At 39.9% G+C, this 24,094-nt stretch overlaps 1 protein-coding gene across 4 annotated transcripts in view; it reads right to left on the reverse strand.

Moving 5' to 3' along the window:
* rtkna (rhotekin a) overlaps positions 1-24,094 on the reverse strand; it is a 61,109-nt gene that overhangs the window by 6,205 nt on the left and 30,810 nt on the right. For 3 of the 4 annotated variants that reach the window (XM_028033744.1, XM_028033745.1, XM_028033748.1), the window contains exons 2-6: positions 3,486-3,747; positions 3,033-3,086; positions 1,263-1,380; positions 507-731; positions 315-409 (exon numbers count right to left, since the gene is read on the reverse strand). In XM_028033744.1, coding sequence (XP_027889545.1) covers positions 315-409; positions 507-731; positions 1,263-1,380; positions 3,033-3,086; positions 3,486-3,747 — 754 coding nt within the window. Of the gene's footprint in view, positions 1-314; positions 410-506; positions 732-1,262; positions 1,381-3,032; positions 3,087-3,485; positions 3,748-23,241; positions 23,910-24,094 lie in introns of those variants that run through there. The other variant, XM_028033747.1, reaches the window with a different exon arrangement.

The raw sequence follows: 24,094 nt of genomic DNA on the forward strand, positions 1-24,094 counted from the left end.
AATAAAATACAAGAGCCAACGTCTGTCTCTGGGTCTGGGCCCTTGTTAGGCTCCATCATTGCAGTTTTACACAGCAGTAACCCCGCATCCCTTCCCCACTTGCAGAACTTTTATTTACGGCGGCCTTGTTGATCGCCACATGTCAGAAATCAACGCGGAGAAGCAGGTGGAGGAGACACGCGGCGGTTTACAGAAAATGACGAGAGCGTGAGACACAGACGAGTGGCAGCAGGACAAAGAGCAGACAGATGGCCGATCTGGCGGTGGGAGCAGAGAGCCGGCGAGGGCGCAGATTGATGGAGGCTGCCACTCACCGTTGCCTGAAATAGTGAGGTCATGTGTGCGAAAGCTGTCCTGGACGTGTGACAGGGACAGGGTGGTGTGAGCTAAGAGGTGGTACTTCGGGCCCCTGTCGACAACCAACAAAAGATGGACATACAGCATTTTTATATCATGTCGCACAAAACAATGAAAGAAAAACATGCACAAGTGTAACCCGAACTCACGGCACAGAGGGAACCGGCAGCAGGAGAGGAGCCGCCCCTCCGTTACTAACAGGACTACAAGCTCCAGGCTCCATCGCCGCTCTGAGCTTCTTTCCCGCTGATCGGCCCAGCGAGGAGCTCAACTTGCTGGCGAGTTTTCTGGGCGTGCTTCCGGCAGAGTAGTCGTCCTCTGAGCAGCAGCTATAGAGCTCAACTCGGAGCTCAAAGCCAGGGCTGGCTTCACTACTGCACAAGGATACAACCGTACAGTCTGTCACATGTACTGTGTGAAAATGAACACAATTGCTAGCAATGTAAGTGCAATGTACAGTGCATTTCTAAATGTTTCATATCCCTAAATCTTATTCACATCACAATTTAGCCACCGCCTACAACATTACCCAATCTAAAGTAGTTTTGCGGAATAGAGCAACACAAGACTGCTATTTATAGGGCAAAATATTTGCCCTATAAATATATATAGGGCAAAATATTTGCCCTATATATATAAATTGTGACAAAATATTGTGTTTTTGCACAATTATTGCTAATATTTTGCAACAAAATACCCCTACATACTTTGTAGCAATATTTTTGCTTCAATCGCAGCTGCAAGTCTTTCAAGATGAACGCCTGTTTTAAGTGTTTCCTGTTCTTTCCAAAATAGTGCGTTTTTTGAATTCTAAATTTTACAAAAATTTGTACAGGCTGAACACTTGAACCAAGGACTGATATACTGACAGAATGTTGTAAACACAGAACAGACAGATAGCTTACAAGACGATGGTGTTATCAAAGCAGATATCTGTGAGCGTCCGGTCCACTATCACCATGTCCGTGTCGAAGATCTCTCCTCCCAGCTGCAGCAGGCAGAACACAGCGCATCGATGAAGCTCTACAACGGGACAGAGGAAAGGGAGAAATGTGAGAAACCATATTCACACATTCACAAAGCTTTAACTCATTTGCATCTTTTCACTCAATTCACTTTAGCTTCAACCTCTCCCTTCAAGGTTGTGAGAGAAGAATTGGAGGAAAGCGTTGATGTCGAAAGTTTACTGTAGACAGGGCACTTAACCTGAACAGGTGAAGCGTGACAGAGAACTCGATGCTGCTAGAGGTCTAACAAACTCCTCCGTTGTTAGTCTCAGTTCAGGAATCATGCCTGCTAATAGCGAAATTGAACCACTAACAGGCACATTGTTAAATGTAAAGTAGCACACCTTTAATGTCACTGTGGCTAACAGCCACTCTCGGCGTCTGCAGTGTCATATTGAGACGCCTTCAACCTTTTCACATTTTCTTACTTTTTCTTCACAAACTTCATTGTATTTTCTTCAGATTTTTTTTTTGTGCGTCACACCAACACAAAGTAGTGCATGATTGCGAAGTAGAAAGAAAATGACTATTACTTTCAGATTGTTGTGCTAATACAAATCCAAATCTTCGTAATATCCAGAAGCTGATGTCTTTTCCCATCCTTCTTTGCAAAATAAAAAAAAAACAAAAAAAAAAAAAACTGAACCTCGATCAGAATGGATGTTGGCATCGGTGAAATTTTTGAGTCTTGCAACATTATTGGTGACTGGATTACGGTCTGAACTTTGAAATCAACAGGGTTTAATCTACACTATTCCTTTGTAAATAGGAATAGTGCTGTATTGGGTTGCTGCCCTGCTGGACAGACTCAAGTCTTTTGCAGCATCAAATTGGTTTTCTGCGAACAATTGGTTTCACGTCGTTTTAGTTTGGGGGATCAGTGTGGACGGGGATGAATGCAATAGGATGTCACATTTTCAGATTTTTACCAGTTAAGCTCTATGTGCCTATGAATAAAAATGTAATATGCTGAGAACACTCTTTTCTTAACTCGTCTCATTTGTATGCGAAGGTCATTCACATTAATTCCATATAAGCTGTCAGGGGAATAACTAAGCACTAAAAATATTATAATGACTGCACAGGAGTTAACCCAAATTAGCTTTATCCAGTTGGTGAGATGGAAAATAGGCAATTTAACCATTACAGTCATTAGGTTTGCTGTGTGTCAGTGAATTTTAAATGAAACAAAAATGCAACTGATCCACAACAGCTTCTCTCCGCCTTCCATCACAGTATTGTCTGCAGTGCTAATACAGACCCCGTTCAGTCGGTGCATGTCCATATTTCTGAGCCAAAAGTCAAAGCCAGCATGTCTGAACTGTTGGCTCACTGAGATCTTTGCGAAAGCTGCAAAAGATTGTAAAAGATCAGCTCCAGGAACTAACACAGACAAAAAAAAAAAAAAATTCCAGTCTTCATGGTCTGTCTGCACTCTTCGGTGAAAATCCTGGGTTAAATCTTAAGTTGCCATCCAAGATTTCTCCAGAGAGGGAGGAAAAAAAATTATTTTATTCTCGAGTCACGAGAAACAGCATACAAAATCCAGCAGCAGATAACTTTTCCCCAACATGCATCTTTAATAAATCCTACAGACGTAAATCTTTCACAGTCCAACTAAAAAAATTTCTCCCCCCCCCCCCACACACACAGAAGGTGACTCCTCACCTCCTTTGTTCTTGAAGTACTCCGTGTCTTTCCACATAAGAGGGATCCGAAGATCTGGAATAGCAACAGACAGCAGATTAGACCACAAAAATGTTAATCACCTCCCCTGTCCAGCTGGTAAGTGTGTGTGTGTGTGGGTGTGTGTGTGCGTGGGTGTTTCTGTCCTTGTGTCTATGCAGCTTTCAGTCACTGTCAGAACTGTCACAGACAATAGATTTGCAGTTTGCTCTGCAGCTGCAGAGCAGATGTGCACAAGCCACAAAAAACACAGATGCTGCTAGTTTACCATTTTATCAACATTCACTTTTTTCACTACCGTGAAGGTGAAACCGGATAAAATTCGTAATGATTTTCTCATATAGTGTTGCTCCCTGAATTCCCAATTTATCAGTGGAACTGAACTTTATTTTTAGTTCATTTGTCTTTCACTTTTTATTTATTTTTTTTACATGCCTGAGATTGCCACTTTTCCTTTGCAGGGAAGTCTATCGTCCATCGGGCCGGCATCCGAGGACCTGCGTGGGACATTCTGCATGACCTGAGCTTCCTTCATCCTCTGCAGCTCCGACATGTAGGCCATGATCCGAGTGCTGCACGTCTGCAGGCTCTTTGCTGCCTCCAAGGCCTGGTCTCGCTGTGAGCAGGCAGCCAGCAACTTGCAGGCTCCATCTCGCATCCGGATCTCATGGTCAATCTTCTTCTGAATGTCGCTGTCCTGCAAAGACAACCGGAGAGGTGGAAAGGGGAAAAACATTGTGAGAAAAAGAGAACTTATTTAGAAATATGCCGATTTTTTCCCTTACACTCAACTTTCTCCTAAGATACTTGGACTTCAGTCCCTGAACAGACAGCTTCTTTATCAATGACCTCTTGTAAATTACTCTCCTTGAGGAGAATGTTAATGAACTTCTGCTGGAAAACTATCAAATCAGCAGTCTTTCTCATAATCCTGTTGGTCATGCTGTAACATTTATTTGATTAAAATAAATTCATTGATTTTCAGTACTATTCTGAATTCCTGAACCTGAACTTCTTTAGGTTTCCATTAACTATAAGCCACCATAAATAACACTGACCGGAAATAAACACTTGAAATATATTAATTCGTCTATGCTGAATAATATGTGAATTTTACATTTGGAACTGATTCACTGAAACGCGTGACCTTTTCAGTGACATTTTAAACTTGTCCAGGTGAATCTGTGCGCAGGCAGACATCGGCTGACACTTTCACAAACCCAGTCAGCAGCATCCTCAATCCCTAAAATGATTTGACTCTGGTGATGCTGTCCCGGGATTTGAACAAACCCATAAGCCCCAGTTCTCTCTGTCAGCAATTTGGACACACAGTGTCCATGAACTTGAACTTGAACTTGAACTTAAGACTTGAACGCATGAAGTCAGTGAGAAGAAAAGAAGAAAGTCGAGAGAGGAGGGAGGGGGGTTAAACAAACGCAGAGCAGAAGAAATTATTTTATGACCTTGAATGATTTATGTCAATGTGTTTTTTTTTTAGACCGAAAAACTGATTTTATTTCACTCTGAGAACTACTGAATACTGAAGTGGCTTTTGACCGATGGAGCATGTGTGAGTCCTCTCCAGTGACGCATTAGCAAGTGCACACTCTACATGCTAATAAATCTTCTCTGGTGTAAAATCACGCACGCTTCCTATCCTCCTCCTCACCCATATTTCCCATTTATCATCCCCTTCTCCCACTGACTAATTCATATGAATTTTTTAATTCATTTCACTTAAATATTAAATGCTCACTGCCCATTTCCTCCAGCCTCGACTCAAATCTGTTCCTCTTCACCATCCTCAGTTGGCTTTTCTCTCTTCGTCTCCACACTTTATTTTTCATCTCCATCCATCTTGCCCTGAGCAGAGACCCAGCAGGAGAATAATGGAGACTGCTCATTATTTGGGCCCAAATTGGGTGCTTGGATGTCTCTCTGTACAAAAATGAGGTTTTATGAAAGTCTGGAATGGGCATTAGTTTTCTGGGTGGGGGGTCGAGTGCTCCTTGAGATGTGACTAAAACGTTTCTGTGTGGTGGTGAAAGCTTTACTAGCAGCTGTAAATCCCACATGAATCAAATCTTGATGTCTGCCAGCTAAACCAGTGCAAATGAATTAAGCATTTTGAAATACTGCAATATATTCATAACAGCGTCACTAATAGGATATTATATTTAAGGAACAGACACAAGTTTTATTGTGAAAACTAAAAAGTTTGCCTCCACAACTCATATGCATACTGAGTATAATGAAGAAAATGAACATGGCCGGATTTTTAAAAAAAAGCACAGTAAGGGTGTTAAACAAAAGTAATGTAAATAGAGACGTAAAGGTAGTTTCTATACAGACCCTCTCAAAAAAATTACTATATTATTGGAAAGTTCATTTGACTCAACGCACAAGGTAAAAAACATTACATAGATTAATTATACAGAGAGACTGTTTTCAAACATTTATTTATGTCGTTCCAGATGACTTTATGCTCACACCTAATGAAAATATGGTATTTAAAATTAGAATACTACTCAAGACCAAGTAGAGATGATGTTTATACATAAATGTGGGCTTAATGAAAAGTCTGTTTAATACCAGCTTAAATGTTATTTTCAAAAGGTACTTTTAATCTAACAAACAGGCCTCATCTGAGTGCATTTTCTGATTTATCAATTTTCACTGTAAAAATTAACAATAAGCATGAGTTGGCATTGACTACTGAGATGCTGAGCTGGGATTAATAGAGAATGGTTAAAATGATCCAAAACCCACCAAACGAGTGATGATGAATCTTTGTTTTCATTCATCCTGTGTATGGATAAATATGTGTCCTTTTTAAAATCGAGACATTAAATTGGAATGTAAGCAAGTCAAAAGTTAACTTTATTGAAACTATGATTTATGAATTAAAACTAATACCAAGAATACTAACTCTGGTTAGTGTCCCTAATAAGGCATTTTTAAAAGATGGTAAAGGAGTCTTTGACAAAAAAAAGACACCTGTCTCTGTTCTTGGTATGCTTGTTTATTTTGGTTAATCACATCAAAAGTAAATAGTGCAGCATTGTTTGGCGTAGCTAGATTTTAATATTGCTACCACACTGTTTATTTTGCTATACTAGCTGCTGCTCTGAAAAATGTGCTAAATGGGTCGACACGTGATAAAATTAAAAGATTTTGTGAAACATCAAGTCTCGTCATTTCTTTGGTGCATGTGTGTTGCTTCTGCCTCTTCTCCTCTGTTCTGAATAGTTTGTGAATACCATGACAAATGGTGTGAAATTTACAGGTTTCAGTTGTGTCCTGATTGGGTATGTTACTTTTCTGGGAAGTTCCTGTCTCTTTTTAATTTTTCGTATTGAAGTATTAGCGTACTGTCTAGAAATAAAGTTTCATGTCTCTATGAGTTTCCCAAAGTGGTCACATAATTGTTAACTAATTTAATCAGAAGATTAGCAGTATCCCAAATTTACCTTTGAGTTTCAAGCATCCAGCATCCTGAGGCACGTGAAACATCTGGACGGCTTGAAATTAAATAATGCTATCATTGCTGATAGCCTAGCTTTAGCCCACCTCAAAAAACTCAGCAACAAAACATCATGAAAAGGAACAAGAAATAAGTTTATTAAAAATTGTAACTGTACTTACTGAGTTAAATATATGTTTACAAACAAAAATAATGGGTTCTGCAGTATCTGGAGTTCCACTGGTGATTGAGTTAAGGAGGACATAATCACAGTATTAATATAGGCCTTGCAATACTAATGCAATGTATTGTCTTATTTAATTATACATTATAACTTTTTAGTCTTCAAGCTACATGTCATTGATTTTTGTTACTGCTGTATTGGACATTGACTCATTATGAGTAAATGCCTGTACATAAATTACTTGGCTTGTACCTGGGAATCAATAATCATGATCAGGATATCCCTTTCTGTAATTTATGTAAAGCAAACAAACAAATAAACAAACAAAAAACACTAGATCAGACATAGAGGGTGGAAAACAGTGAAATGTTCAAATGTCTTTGCGGTGCTCTGGTACCTCAAACTAAACTAAATGCATCACTGAAACTAGGCCTGACAAGGGACTATTGAAGAATGCCTACATGTGTATTTGTACACGCCTTGTAAAGAAGCTGTCAGCAGAGTCCCGTTGTGCACAGCGGGCTTTAGAGTGACCTGCTGGGAAGACGGGTTTGTATTTTTAGCAGCTAAATTAACAGGCTTCTCCTTCTGGGCATCTCAGAATAGAGATGGAGCAACCTAAATCTGCCTATAATCCACACGTCCCCCTGTTTGTAGGGTTAAGATGCTAAAACCAACTGACACATTGAAGCACGCAGCAAATGTGACCTTTTACACATGCTCACAGGCCTAGGTGAACACTGGCACTCACACACACACTTTCCCAGTATGAGATCAGAGTGGCAGGTGTTAGACCAGCGGACATAGCCAAATAGAGGCTGACTGCCTGCGATCTTAGCAGAGAAGACAGCAGAAAGATCGGAGGGTGGGGTATCAGCAGTGACATTAAGGGGATGTGATGTTGTCAGAGAAAACAAGCGGGAGATAAAAGGATGGGGAGCAGAGTGGAGGGAGAAATTAGGAAGATAGAAAGAGAGAGGGAATTGTAGAGGAAGGGAAAGTGGGGAAATCAAAATAGTATATGTGGAGGAAAAAAATGGAAATCCAGAAAAGCCAAAAATAATTAGATTTTCTGAATCTTGAATACACGAACTCACGCAGTGGTGCTCTTTGGGATTTTGGGCTCAAAAAACAGATATCAATCTTCTCTTTTAAAAATATATCCCTCTAGCAGGGAATTTAATGCAACAGTAGATACCAGATGGTCATGCCTCTGCCGCCTCTCTGTTCCCGTTTGGCTCAGCTGATCCTTGCATGTCACTGGGGGAGGAAATCAGAGATACTACGACTACACAAACAACACTCTTCGGGGCATTTGACGCCACTGCAGATGGTGTTTAATGGTTTGTTTACATTGTGCTGTTCTGCATGGATAGGCTTTCCTGTTCAGATCAGCAACCCTTGACCTCTGACTGCTATCGCTAAGCAGGTCAGACGCCTGCAGACGCACCACAATATCAGCCCTCCAGCTGAGATTTAACACCAAATGATTCATAAAACCATTAACTCAAAGAAAATGAAAAAAGAAGCAGAAGGAGGTATAAAATGTTTCTACACAATAATTTGTATATAAAAATAGAAAGTGCACTTCTGACATTTTTAGGAGTGTGAAATTTATGTTTCACTGCATGCCTGAAAAGTCAGCACATATATTCAGTTTTACTATCTTAAAAAAATTGGAAAATTGAGAAAGAAGAATAAAGATTGAGATTTACAGTATACAAATATACTAGAAAGAATTATTATTATTATTATTATTTGCATAGGACCACCTTATATTTAAGTAAATGCAAATTACTATAGGTGAGAAAAGAAAAAAAGGAGGGTTCAAATTTATAGGCACTTCCACCTCACGAGATCAAACCCTCTGATCCAAACGTGGCCAGGAACTTTCTGCATGTAGTAAGTGTGTTCTCTCCTTGAACGGGTTCTTTCTGGATACTCCAGCTTCCTCCGAGAGATCAAAATTATGCATGATAGGTTATTTGGTAACTCCAAGATTCATACATTGTCTCATCTCCTCAGCTGGATATATCGTTACACCTCTGGCCCTCAGAGTATGTGAGGTATTTTACTTATAGACACTACTGCAGTAGTGGTTGTTGTATGAAGTCCAACCAAGCAAAACATTTCCTCCTACCATGCCACCAAAGAAAATAATTTATTCTCCAGCCACTACGCAGTCATGTCACTAACAGTTGTCACACTGCAGCAGATTTTCTGGTCAAATACAAAAACGTGAAAAGCCAAGCTAAGAGGAACATAATGAAAGGTACTTCAATAGTCATACAAATTTTTACCAATTTTTCAAACAACTATAAAAAAAAGCTATTTGACTGCACAAAATATGGACAATCAATGCCAGAAATAACTTAGATTAGCATCAATGTCAGCTGTCAAACTATTGCATTTCTGCACAAACAAAAGAAATGACTTGAGAATTCATGACCACTCCAAAACATAGGGACTTTACTGACCGAACTGCTGGCTTTCAATTAGCCAGCCACAACTATGTGCCTCGCCTCTCTCCACCCTCTTCCATTACTTTCCCTCTTACTTACTCTGTTCCTCTTCTGCACCCAAGGTTGTGCTTAGTGATGGAGGGAGAAGTAGAACGTAAAAGAAAAGGTACAAAGGATAGACTAAAGGATAAAGTGGGGCTGCACATTCCAGTAGGAACTCTGTGTACCATTTTATATAAAAAAGTGCAATGCCCCCACATGTGCATTGGTTCACACAACGCATAGCCGGCAGTCAGACTACACAACAATCCAAACCCAAACCGCTCCTAAACAATGATCCCATTCACCACACAATGTTCCTACAGTGCTTCAGACTCCAGCTGCTGCTGGGAAGTCAGGGCACGGCAACTGTGAAGGCAACTGGTTTGGTACTGATCATGGAAGATGGAGAGGAGGGAGGGAACAGAGGAACCAATAGAGTTCTAGAAATTAGCTTTTACGATAGCAGACTTGGCTACAAAACAATGTAGGCTTAATCTCAGCCAAGGTATACTTAGATTTCAAATACACACAAGCAGACAGAGCCCTGCGAGGCAAAATGCCCCATGAAGACCAGCATGCTGAACTCATTTTTTAGGTGATTTACAGCGTTTCAGCGGTGAACCTGGCTGCACTTTCAGCCTGAGCAAAGTCAACTCTCGCACCTCCTGAGAGTGTATGCATTCAATTACACTGCCTGGACTGAAAACTACTGTACTCGCACATGTGAGTTATGGGGTTGTGATGTGAGGTCTTGTGCAAGTGACTTTACCGCCAGCTGTTCTCTCACAAATCCCAGTGTGTTTTGCCGCAGCCGAGTGCCGGTACGCACCGGGCGGAGTCAGAGCAGAATGTGTTAAAGAGAGAAATAATCTGCCTGTCTCTGTTTACTAAATCATGTTTTATGAACAAGCACAAGACAGAAGAGTATGCCTGTGAAAGCAATAAACTGTACGCGAGTCAATTAGAGCGCTTTTGTTCCACATGTGCACTTTAAGCTTGCAAGGGCATTTGTTTAGATGGAAGGTGGTCCTGTGGAGAGGAACAGCTGAGTGTATCTCAGGCGATAAAGCAAATTTGCTTAGAACGCCAACTGAGCACAAGGAGCTCAGACTCTTCCAAGAACTGATCACTCCGGCAATTTATTGGCACAATAAATCTGTACAGCTCTTGCGTTCTGTGCACACTCAGCCCAGGTCTGCAGTATTATGCAGAAGCACACTGGGAGCTGGCAGGAGTAGAAGCAGACTACAGAATAAATTAAAAGGCAACTTAAAAATGATAACAATGACAGTTTGTGTGCACCCATGTGTGCGTTAGTGCAACTAACAGATTTGCCGTCTATGTGGGGCTGGGTGGCTTCGTTTGGTGGCTTCATGTTTCAAAAGGAAATATTTGTAACTGCTTACAAATGATCAAATCTAAACTATCACAGGATTCTGCACACATTTAACAGTTTCATAGTGACATTATTACTCAAATGTGACGGCAATGTAGGCTAACAGTGGTGAGGAAAATTTAAATGGACTGAAATATTTCCCATATAGAGACAGAACACCTTGTAACAAGTCAGAACATGTACATAAAATTGCATCATGTATTTTTATCCACATGCCATTTTGTCATTTTTAACAGGAATATTAGATGCTCCTTATGCTCATTTTGTGTTTTTGTCTCATTCACTGCAGTTCTCTTTCCAAGCAGTAGGGGTCACCAGTGAAAAAAACACAATTGCACAGAAATAATGAGGAGAAATAAGCCTTAGGTGCTCAGTGGGGGTAGGGTAGTTTAGCAGATCTTGAGTAAACCAATAGATGTGGTACCCCAGGAAAGGTAACAGCAAAGTATTTTTAAAAAAATCAGTTAGATGTTAACTTCATCTAAATGATAGTTTGCATGTGAAAAGCCATAAAATGTCTGTGTGCACTAGTGCAACCAAGAAAGAAGAAAGTTGCAGTCAAGAGATTTTTTTGTTGCATTCTACAGGCATCGTTCTGATATACCAAGCTGCGAAAATAATAATCGCACAGCACAAAGTTTTATAAAATATTGCGCACAGTTACAGTCGACACTAATAAAGTGTGCTGCAGTTGAGTACCTGCGCCTTTACAAACACACCATGAACAGCAGCAGGCGATTTCTGCTTCTCTTTGACTGCAACTCTAAGGGGTCCAGAGAGAAAAATAATGCTCACTTCAGGCATCATAAAACGTAAATCCTCTCTGATCTGTGAGGCTGAAAATAAAAATCAACAAAACATGCTTATCCTCAAAACACAAAAGCAAACCATAAAAGGCTTGAAAATAAGAGCAGCTTGCCCCAATCACTTCCCATAAAGCCTATTTGAAAAAAAAAATAATGGCATCAATTATGTTCTTTGTGAGAAGTTATTTGCTTTTCACAGCTGGTAAAAAGCTGTACCCCATCCCAAGATAAAAAGAGTGAAAAAGAGCAGGGAGCAGAGCTCATTTACCTATTAAACAGAAATTGGGGAACTCTAATGAGAGTGAATTGGCAGAGCCGATGGTTTAAATGTTACAAGAGCCAATAGACGAATTAGTGAACAACACATGTGCACACTGACACTGTAACCTTACGAGAGCACTTTACTGGAACAGTAAGTGTGCACAGCAAATGTCTACTACACAAGCTGATACTGTATTAGTAAGTGATTGGCTTTACCCCTGAGTCAGACGCTAATGTGGAGAATTGAGAGGCGGATTTAGAACAGGAAGGGGTGTGAAGCAGGTCTTTCTAAGCTCCTGATCAAAGACCACTGTGATCTATCTTAACAAGAACACAATGTCGGCACATCCCTAAGATCAAGTAAAAGAGGATTTATCCACATTTTGAAAATGGCACATTAGGCCAAAAGATGTTACATAAAGCAAGCTGTGCAAAAATTGTCTCTGTGAAGTTGCAGGCTGTTCTTTCCATGAGGAAATGCATCAGGTTAGTGTTTGAAGTGAGGTGCTAGTCTGTGAGCGGAAGCTGGCTGTGTTGCTTATTGACTCTGCTTATATATCTGTGAGGGCTCGAGAGGGATGTGTGACTCAGTTCTCTTCACGCCTGGGAGCTCTCAGGACCTAACACCTCCACTAAACATGGAAAAGGAAAGCATAAGTGGTGGACGGTTTCGCTGTTTTGGTCATATTTGCAGTCTTACAGGAGTAATACTGAGTGTTTTCTTTCAGTTTAATCGTGGCAACAGACAGGTAAAGATAGAAAAAAAAACATTATTTGAGGATTTCAGGATTGGTGCACTTGGGAAATTTAAATATAAGCCATATTACGTCATGCTGAGAACAATCTTTAGAGTGAATACTGTTATTATGAAAAGTTGACTCAAAAATATCTACTTTCAGTCACAGCAAGGTGGTTAAAATTAAGTCAGGAACAGAGGTAAGAAGATAGTTAAAAAGAAACATGCTGAGACATGTCAGTGTTTTTCTTAGTCTGCACATAATCAAGTCTAAGAAATACACAGCCGTCCTGTTCTTAGACTTCAGCGGATAACAGGAAGGCGGAATGGAGAGCAGAAAAGTTGCTCATGGAGGTGAGGATTAAAAAAAATAGCTGGCATGTAATGTTGCTATGATTATCATATTCAGTGATAATATCCAAACATCTAAGAAGTATAAGACTTCCCACATTAATTCCCCACCACCATCACCAAACTATTTGCAATAAAATTCCTCAACTGAGAAAAAGCCAAAGCACTTTCTGGTTGTAAAAAAAACCTCAGTAGGGCGTCGATGAAAGGAATGTCATTGTTCTGGGAGGATGAGGACAAATGGCTGTAGAGAAACAACTGAAAACACAAAAGGAATAGCATAGAGGGCAAAAGGTCACAGCGCCAAAGCTTCCTGACAGAAAAAGGCATCCCTGCTGGGTGCTGTACTCCTAACCTTCTTTTCACTCTCAGAGGGTGAAGGGTGACAAGTTATTTCCTGATAGCAAACTCTTTGTTTATAGCACACAACATTTGTCTAAAACTCTTATTAGTTGACTTATGTGAATCAGTGCACCAGACGCTCCTCCTCTCTGCCACACATGCATGCAGACTGCTTGTCTCAATAATCCAAGGCTTTCCCTCTACAATCAGGATGAGGATATCTGGACTAATAAGCTCAACCAGGATTTAAACCTGCCAATTTGTCCGCCTTGTTGTTTTTTTACTTCTCCTCTCTTTGCACAATGGAGGCCAGCTGTTAAGTGGAAAGCGGAATGTATAAATATATTTTAAAAAAATGCAACTGAAATAAAATACTGATCTTGCATTATAGCAAAGTCTCTCAAAACATACTCTCTTACTAGCCATTGCATTGTGCTGCTTTTTTTTTCTAAAAAAAAAACAGAGTCAATGCACACTTTTACAGATGCTACCGACTGGTACTGGTAAATTTCCAGATGGATCTGTTAGAAACTCGATCTGCTATCTTCTTCTGGTTAGTGACGGCACTATGTCCAAGCTCTACCACAACACAACAGCCCTGCCCAAGGCTGTTACTGAAAGTGTAGACTCAAAGTTTGCCATTTCCAGTATGTGAGGTCCGAGGGAAGAGAGAAACATACAACCCTATTTTAAGATAAATGTATTTTCGATGACAAATCTGCAGCTCAGTGAGAGTCCAAGAAAGCAAGACTTTCAGCAGACAACAGGAAGGCTAAACAAAATTCTGAAAAGAAGCTGTGTTTTATTCTTTTGAGCTTTCAGTCTGTTATCTGTTGTCTAACACATTGGATTTGGAAATACTTAGAGTGTTTGAAACTAAAATCACAATAAGAGACTGTAGTTTCATTAATGTTAGCTGCGCTAATGAGTAACATTGAGCTAGTAAACAGCTTAAAATGTATACCGAGCAGTCATTTTATTTTAACACTTAATTTTAGCTAATGGAAATTTGATTAAACCAAAATTGATATCAAAAGGTCAAAGCTTTTTTTTTTTTAAATCAAACACTATTTGGTGAATCTTTGCTTTGCAGTTCTTGTAATTGGAATTGTTTCCATTTCCTCTAGAGGCCAGAGAGCTCACATCAAGCACTGGGTTCTGTTCAGACTGCTTTTAACACCCTCTATTATTTATTAGCTTTGCTCTTACTTTATTTAAATTATGAAGCTGTATTTTTTTTACTTTTATTCAACCACTATTGGGACGTTCCTTTGTCACAAAGGCTTAAAAAAACTGAAAAAAGATAAAGATGCTTAAAAGCCAGATGTTTGTGGGTGTGTGTGTGTGTGTGTTTGTGGATGTGTGTGTAGCGGGGGTTCATTGAACAGCTATCGACCAGCAAAGGCTTTGAGTGAATGCAGTTCATTATAATATTCATGAAGCAGGATTTCAGAGCAGAGAGAGACCGGAACCAGATATCATTAAATTGACCTTCAGTCCTCAGTCTGCCTTAACAAAAAGGCTGGTGAATAACACACCGAGCCTTTTAATGTTATCTCTACACAATTTTTGCTCTAAAATCCTTTCCTTTACTGAATATGAATGAGGGAATCCTTTTGTTGCCAATGCAAACTGCTAACCCAAAGACTATGGGAACAATTAAAACAATTTGACCTTAGCATGTGTAATGCTGTTCAAATGATTGGACCACTTGACTTTAGTGTTTTCAAGGATTTTATTTTCCTTTTTTAAGAGACTTCATTGTCATAGTAAAGTCAAAAAGTACAGAAAATGAATGTACGACATTGTGTGCAACCCCAGAATGTTACACAACCCCAGTCCTTCATCCTCAGGGTGAAAGCACAGAGAAAGGGACAGGTGAGACATAGCTAGAGATTGTGCCTGCATATATATGTGATTCATGAAGGAGGTGACTCCAATTTTGATGTTGATATGCAGCACTTACAGGTAACTCAAGGTAAATATGACTCTAACATGATTCAGAAACCATTCTGCTGCTTTAGATTCTGTCTTTAATGCCAGATTTACGATCCAATACCCTGACTTTCAACAACATATGACAGCAAAACAAATGGAGTGAGGTTAATTGTGTGTGAGCAGAACTCACCAACTATGATGTGGCAACACTTTGAAATTTTGATTTGAGAGGCTCACTGACATGATGCAGACTCCCAAACAAAGTCCTGCATTTTAGTAATTTTCTCAGAATCAGCAAAGAGGGAGGCAAAGAGACTGCTGCTGATGGCCCAATGAACAGAAAAGACCAAGAAATCCAGAGTATTATGTAAAAAATACAACATCCCTGAGCAAATGAGGAAGAGTAAATATTTCACTTCACCAAGTCATACATCTGTTGTATCCTTGTTTTTATTTTTCATGCCAACCTACAACCTGTACAAAAACATCTCATACTTAACTAAGCAAACAATAAAGTAAATAATCACAAATCATTTCTGTATATTATTTTCTAAGAACTTTAAGCTGAACACCATTTCAATTGTCTCAACCCCAGTTTGGGCCAGTCCCTCATACAAACTAGATTAAGAACAAACCTAATATAACTGACCCTCTGCTTAATGAGAGTCGCATGAATACATTTGCTTGTTGCAGACTAGATAGAGCATAACTTTAAGTCAGTTTAGGTACAAAAGGTCTTGTAGCAGACCAAACGTTTGGCACAAATAGACACAAACTGCAAAAGTATGAAAAGGCAAAGAAGCAAGTTGACCAGAATCTATTTTAGAGTAGTGGAGTTCAGTGACTTTGAATACATTTTCACTGACATCAGTACAACGATCTGCTTAAATAATGTGCTGTGGCTTCCCCTTGCACACCAAAACTATTTAAATTGAAAAAACATACATATATTTTTGAAGATTTTGCAGTGTTTGTCTCTAGGCAGCGGATTCTTTGGTTCCTTACGATTGCCAGGGGAAGCATCTGTGGACTGATGTAACCTAAGATTGCCTTGCTGGATTAGAATCTGGGAAGTTTAGAAGCTACAGTGACCGACGCATTACCTGAGCAGTGTTTTTTCAGCGTTACAGGCAGACCGCCCTGTTCAGTAAGTGAACTGCTATGAAATCAGAGTGTCGCTGCAGAGCAATGTTGGGCCTGGGATAAAGCTACAGCACATCACATGTGATAATTACGGTTAGGTCGTAATATGGTTTTAGGATACATTGCGGTTTCCAAAAATAGCAGAAGTATATCTCTCAATAATAAACTGCTGCAAAAGTTATGTAATTTGTGCAAATATAATTTCAAATGTGTCACATCTGTTTTTAAGATGTCCTAGAGTTACTTTGTGGTAATTGCTTATTGGGCTGTTGTATTATTATTATTTTGTTCAGCAGTGTTGAGGTGTGTTGAGGTGACTACCTGTGATTAAAGGATTAATTGCAGGTGTCAGCAGTTACTTCCTACATCACTACAAATATGCACCTATATTTGGCATTACCTGTTTATTTGAAGTCAAATAAAGACATCAGTGCCTTTCCCGATAGGACTACAGAAAATTACCAAATTCTTAAAACAACAATAAGTGGTTCTCTTTATTACCCATCATGTAAACTTTACTGAGGAGTCTGCCAAATACTGCAGAGGGAAGAAATGCCAGGCCTCTAAAAACCTGATGAAATATCAGTATCAGCCAATATCTTAAATTAAAAACATTTGGAGTACTTACAAAAGCATTTGTTGCTTTTATCAGTTTGCCCCATAGAGCAATTTTGGCAGTTTTGCCTTAATTCAAGTAAGTAAAGTAAAAAATTTTCAACAGACTCTTAACAACACTCTCCATTAAGCGCAATCTGTCTATGGAGGAAATAAAAATATATGCTACTATCAAAGCTTAATGATTATAAAAATATTGATATTTTACAACCCTAGTACATAACAAGAACAAACCACTTACAAGCCCGTGTATCAAATGATCATGAAGACTGTTTTTGTCTCAAAGCACGGATTAATGACAGATATATTAATGTCATAGAGAACATACTGTATGTAAAGTGAGATTCACTCAGTCCCAGATTCCACCACTTGGCCTCCATCCTCTGGCCACTTTACAGCACTTACGGTCAGCTCTGGTTACTAATGGCTACTGCATTAGGCCTCCATACATGTGTCCACACAACTGTTCAGCAGGAGAAAGTGGGAAAATGAGCTGGGGAGGCAATAAAGCAGATAAGACCAGCTGAGATTGAAAACGAAAAAAAAAAAAAAACACACAAAAAACAAAAGACAGACTAATTAATCCCAGAAATTGTGAGTTTCTTCTTATCTCTGCCTTCCAGCAAATCTATTACAGATTGGTAGTGGAGGGAGGGCCCCCATATTTACATAAGTACACCTCTGCACACTGATTTACTCTACCATTTATCTGCAGAGGGACAACGTACATACAACACAATCATTATTCAGATACAACAGAACAATTTGAATCCTGAGTGCTGACAAATTTTATAAGGTGTAAATTAGCAGCCATGGTTTTACATTAGGGCTCACAGCAGGACGTTTTTTTAAATTTACAATAACAATGCTGAAAATCCTTCTATTTACACTGTCATACAGCTATTTAATCCAGAAGCAGAAGTGTGTGTGGTTCTTTACTTCATGTACACAGCAGTTTCCAAACCCTGCTATCTCTTTAACATCCACAGCATGCATATGAGAAAGGGAGACTGGAAGGAAATGGGGACATAGGATAATATGAATGAGCAAGAGTAGCATAAAAAACTATTAATTTGTGTAATAGGACACTTGATATTATTGGAGCATCTGGATTTATTCCGTGCCATTTGTGTATCTAGAAGTTCACTTCTTTCATTAAGATTAAAACATTTATAACATTAACCTCAATGCTAATTCTCACTGTGACCAACAGGGACTCTGAAGCATCTGGGTCAGCTTTAGATCCACTGTCATTAAGGGTTAGTTGGGTTTTAACCCAGAAAATGAATAAGTGGGCCATGCAAGTGAATGCAGAGTAAATATTATTGTCTTTGAAAAATCACATCTTCCCAATATTCATGTGCTTGGCTCTTAGCCCAGTCAGTCTATAAATATTAGACACGCTTATACTTGGCCAAGTTTTACAGAGCAAAGGTCAATAAGGTCATTCACTGCTCAGTGTGTGGATTCACAGAAGCTCTCCTTCACTATATTTAGACCTACTTACAAACCAATGTGAGAAGACGCTTCTCTCTTTTTTTGTCTTTATTTAACATGCAAATGATTTTACAAAAAATAAAATACATAGGTAAGATAATAAAATTCGTTTCTCTAAATTCTCCCTAGGTGTGAGTGTGTGTGTACATGGTTGTGTGTCCTGTCTGTCTCTGTGTTCCCCTGCGACAGAGTGGCGACCTGTGCAGGGTGAATCCCGCCTCTCGCCCGTAAAATTTGCTGGAGATAGGCACCAGCACCTCTCCTGACCCCGCTAGGGACAAAGGTGTTAGAAAATGGATGGATGGATGGATGGATGGATGGTAAGATAATATGTTAACCAAGACGGGTCAACAAAATGCAAATGCCACAACACAATAACAAAAAGCTACAACTGAAGTTATGCTAGCAAGTTCTGTGTTAGCATAGCTTCTGTTGTGGTTTCTGTTGAATTTTGTTGATCTTTCTTGGCCAACATACAATAACGATGAATACATTACTAATTACAAATTCAAAGACTACAAAAAATAATTCATCATTTGCAGTTAATAACAATTAGTTGTTTATTTTTTTTACATACATTTTTTTAAAAATTGCTAGTGAAGCACAAGGAAAGTGGTTGGGGTATCAGACAAGTTTCAGCTTGTGTATTTCAAAGAACTGAAATCGGACATACTGTTACTGTAGAGCGCAATGAAAAAGAACCTAAGGTAGCTTAGAATGCTTTGAATTTTCTTTCAACCCCAATCTAATACACTGCTCTGGCTGAAGGTGGATGATTGTTGCAGACTAGTGTGTGTTCACGGATGTGTTTGACAGAGCACTAAACTGAATCCCTGCTGTTATTATTATTGATTTTATACTGCCATGTTAGCGTTTCATCATAGAGCCACGAGAGCAAAATGAAGCCTTAGCCCTTTACTGACACCGTCAGAGATTTAGTGCACACATTCATTCTGTTTTTGCTCATATCATCAGCTCAAAAGCAATTCCGCTAAACAAACAGCACCTCATCATTGATGAGCAGCATAGAGGTGAGTAAAATGAGGAAAAACATCAACAGCGGCCATAAAACACACACGGAGCAGGTAGCAGGTATTGGACAGGGAGTCAGAGAGAAACGAGATGAATGGCGCACAGCTCTGCATCTGCTCCCTGAGACAGCCATGATAGATGGACATGGATGGGCTCTGACCATGATCCTCAGCCAGCAGCTCTGCATTAGCTCCTTGTCTGAAAATCTCCTTGTGAGACGGAGCTCTTTCCTCCATCAATCACTTGACATCCTTCTGCTGCACCATAAGGTCATCACCTTGTTCTAACTGTTGGTATTTCTCCTTTTTGCTTAATTCACCCTTTTTTCATCTACTAAACCAAAGTTGTCTTTCTGCTTAATGCTCCATGATATGAGAAAATCTTGCGATGATGATGTCAGGTGTGATAAATGCCTGTTTACAATCCATCACTCTGTGACCTTTTGTGGGTGATCCCATTAGCGGCCGCTGTGAGCATCGGCTGCTGCAACACTCTGTCCAACTGGCTAAACATTACATTTACATGAAAAATGCAAGTTCATAAAACTCAGAACACATCATCCAATTATTGCACTCCAAATAGGACTTTGCAATATGAACGTTGCACACACTGATATCGACTGAAATAATGGTGGTGGCATAGGCTTTACTGCAAGTGCATGCATGGTGAGGCTAACTGGTCAAACTGGGCTCAATGATGTCAGCCTGGTGATCTGTGTTGGCAGATCAGGCAGACAGATTTGAATATCACCTAAGCAGTCTGATGCATCAGTCAGACGTTTTGGATTTTGTGAGAAATTGGCTCAAAATGATCTCTGATAGAAAAATCCTGTAATTTCTGTTTAGCCAGGTACTCTTAACCAGCCAGCTTTGACTTTTATTCTTGCCAAATTTTGAAAAGTCCCATGCAATGTTCTCACATTTGCCTTAAATGTTATCCTGCAGCCACACAGAATACACATTGACATGCCGTAAGGAGGCCTTTAAACATTTAAATACTAAGAGAGAAGTAGCAAGGACAATTCAAAAGCCTTATGTAACATCACCACAGGCATGTGTACAGAGTTGTTTTTACATGAACGTAATTAATCTTGACAGCACTGCAATAATAATCAAAATAACAAAACAAATCTGCATATAGATTGTAACAAAAGGGATAAAATTTCTCTTCTCTTTGCCTTTGTTGTAGTTTTGCAGTCTTGTTTCATATGAGGACATTTTGGAAACAAGAATTTATTTTGTGAGTTTTGCTTCTAAAATAAGAAATAATTTAATACTAAGGTAATAATGCAGTGAGAAAGCACTGCAAAGCAGTGTTGAGCTTGTTTTGTTTATTTTAGGCCAGGATCTAAAAAACCAAGGACGAGGGCAATGTGAAAGTTTAAAGCTACAAGAGAGGAAAGAAGTGTGTGTGAGTCTGAGTTAAGAGATCTATAATTCAGCAGGCGGGGAGGCAATATTGAGGAGGAGAGGAGGATAGGTGGCAAATTTTTTATAATAAGTCTCAGACAGCTTGCTCTGGGGGAAACACTCTCACATTCCTCTACTAAAGCTGCTTTCATGCAGATCAGTGCTTAGATTAATGGGTTGCACTCCACCCCCAGTGATTCTCAGGTCGAGGAAGTTCGACCAATCTCAACATCGACTGAAGACTCCTGGGAAACGGTGCTGGACAATATCAGCAGAGAAAACTGCATGACCTCTACGGCAGAAACACGGCAGCAAGGACAAGAGCAAAAGAAACACTGTGACAACAGATGTGAATAAAGGTTGAAGGGTGGGAGTGGCAGACAGATGCAAGCAGAAGAGACACTGGAGATACCTATCTTGACCGGGGGGAGTCACTGATTTGGCTACAGAGACCTCCTCCGCAGTAAGTGGTTATTGATTGTAAGACGAGGGCCAAAGAACTCCACGTCCGGCAGACTGATGAGGGAGGGTGCGGACTTTTGCTTCTATAAATGCAAACGCAACAAAAAACGCGAGAGAAACAGCACTTAACAGCAGAGCGGACCGGTTTGACTGCAGCAAACACAACTAACGCATAACCCATGCGATGAAAGAAGATATTAATGTGAAAACTGCATCAGGTTATTAGTGCTAATAAGATCCTCTTGCTCATCAGTGACCTTTTCAGCACTAACAATCAGAGATGGCTGAGGCTGCTGTAACAGTAGTAGGAACACACTGAGCACACACACACACACACATCTTGGAGATGCCCGCTGCACAGAAACAAATGACGATACACACATGCGGTTCTGCTCTTTCAATATCTGACTGATGCGCGTGACCTTTGCAATCCATACGAGGCTAGAATCTGAACCCTAATCCTCTGGCCGACACTCACGTGCTCACACAACAGGACACAGTTCTTTTTCTCCGTCAAGCAGAGGCGATTACGAGAAGGATGATTTTGGTTTACCTATGAAGATACTCACAGAATAAAAACATTTGTTCAAAAATATAATGATCTACAAGTGATGAATGCATGTCCTACACCCATCTTTCAATTTCAGCACAATTGCCGAGGTTTTAGGAGAGATTGGTTCACAACTGAAGTAAAAAGACTGATGAGTGGAAGATTTAAGTTCTTACTCCAAACATTTATCCAATTTGTTACGTTGACACACTCAGAGAGTTATTTTACTTGTGGATCTAGCTCCTGACCTTAAGTGACTGAAGTTGCTCTGAGTTTAGGAAATTTAAAACAATGGATTAAAAACTTTTTTTTCAAAGTTTCAATCTCTTCTCTAATTATACAATTAAACTATCTGTGTGTGTCATGTGCGATTGTCTGCATTACCTCCTTGTATTACGTAAGACACAATATCACATTTGCAAATGATTTGCTTGGATGCAATATTTAGCAAATAATAACTCAAGCATCATGCATTCATGCTCTGCATATCTGTAACATATTTGGCGACTTCACATGTGATCCAGTTCCCATTAGTTGACAAATCTTCTGTATTTCTTTAGGGTCTGATCTGCTTGAGATTGTGATGAGTGGTTGGAAACCATATGAAATGAAGTGTCAGAAAATAAAAGATAATATTAATAGATATTGCAATTTTTCCGCAATGGTATTACAAATTTAATATTTTCCTGAAACTCTGCAGCCCTACTTTCAACTGATAAAAATCTTTGTGACTAAGGTGCTGAAAATGTGGGAAGTTGTGATAATAGTAAAGGGAGTGATGAGTGGAAGATGTGGTTCAACTGCACTAATATCATCTTACCCATATCTGATCACATAGTAATGTGTGAAGCCTTGAGTTGAGTTGAGTCGATTATAATTAGACTTAGACTTAGACTGACTTTATTGTCATTTTGTATGCACAGGGTGTATACAGAACGAAATTTCGTTGCATACGGCTCAGGACAATGTTTTGAGCTTTCAATGTTGTGAGGTTACTCCAGAATAAAATAAAATACAGTATAAAATATGAATATAAATATAAATATAAAATATAAAGTGCAGGAATGACAGTAAAATAGAATTGCCTATAACATGGGACATTTCTAATAACCAAACAGAGTGAAAGAGTTGGAACAAGAGCTAATTTCAATGGTAACTGAACCATTTACTAAAACGTTGTCAATTAATGTTGAAGAACTCCAATCTGCTGCTGATTAATCCAGATCTTCACCGATTTTCAATGGATTCGATCAATAATTCGGACACTGAGATAAGCAGGACTACTTCAGATTGTGAGATCTGGACTCAGTCTCTCCTTGTCATCGCACACACGACTGAGTCTGCTGAAGCTATCTAGTGTTGATGTTTAGAGTAAAACCACGGAGCCTCATGCGTTTTGTGCGTGGCTCTGACGACCCACTCAAAGCGCGATGCGTCTCACTAATTCCATTTTCCATTTAGCAAAAAAAAAGAAGCGTGAAGCCAGAAATAAGCAGTCTTACCCTGAGGTTCTTGGAGTTGTTCATCCTTTCTGAAGGAGCTGCGCTTTTCTTCCCCACCAATAAAACTCTCCAAAACTGCCAGGCGCGTTACGCAACCGCACTGCCCTGTCAGCGTCCCAGAGGCAACGAAGAAGATCTTAACTCAGTTTTTCCCACCGACGAGCCTCCATTTACAGCCAAAATTAAATGTGAACGACAAAAGAAAACGTCAGTTCAAATATTTCACGTAAAGCTCCCAGTCACCCCCACTGTCTCTTTTGGGAACGTCAGCGGTCATGCGTTTGAATCCCTCTCTGCAGCCTTCAGAAGACAAATCTTCCTCATATCCGTCGTCGCAGTCCAGGACTAACACACACACACACTCACGCACGCACGCAAACACACGCAGCCAGAGGAAGGATAAAGACTGACCGACTGATGGACCAACCGAGAGCCGTTCCCGAGGAGGCGGGTGTGAGTGTGTGCGTCCTAATGTGTGTGGAACTGGCCGCAAACAGAGCAGAGTGAAATGCCATTGAAAGTCGATGCAGCGTCCAGCAGGGATCTCCGCGGGTCTTTAAGGAGCATGATCCCAGCTCAGTGTGTTAACCGAGAGAAACGTGGGCTTTGCGCTCCGTCCAATTCTCTCTACACAGACGCACTTCAGTGCTTCCTTTCCCATGACAGAGTGACAAAAAGGATCTGGCAGATTTTAAAGTGGGCTTAAGTTGCCACTAGCATCTACTGTTGCACTACACCGCCCACTGTGGAAAAGCTTTTTTTTCTCTCTTCTTTTTCAAGCTATGACTCAATTTTTTTCCCCCACAAGGCACATGGTCAGAGCTGGTTGGATCATAGTGTTTCTGTAGTAGTT

The sequence above is a fragment of the Xiphophorus couchianus genome, chromosome 12 (genome assembly GCF_001444195.1).
Source record: "Xiphophorus couchianus chromosome 12, X_couchianus-1.0, whole genome shotgun sequence".
NCBI classification, from domain to species: Eukaryota; Metazoa; Chordata; class Actinopteri; order Cyprinodontiformes; family Poeciliidae; genus Xiphophorus; species Xiphophorus couchianus.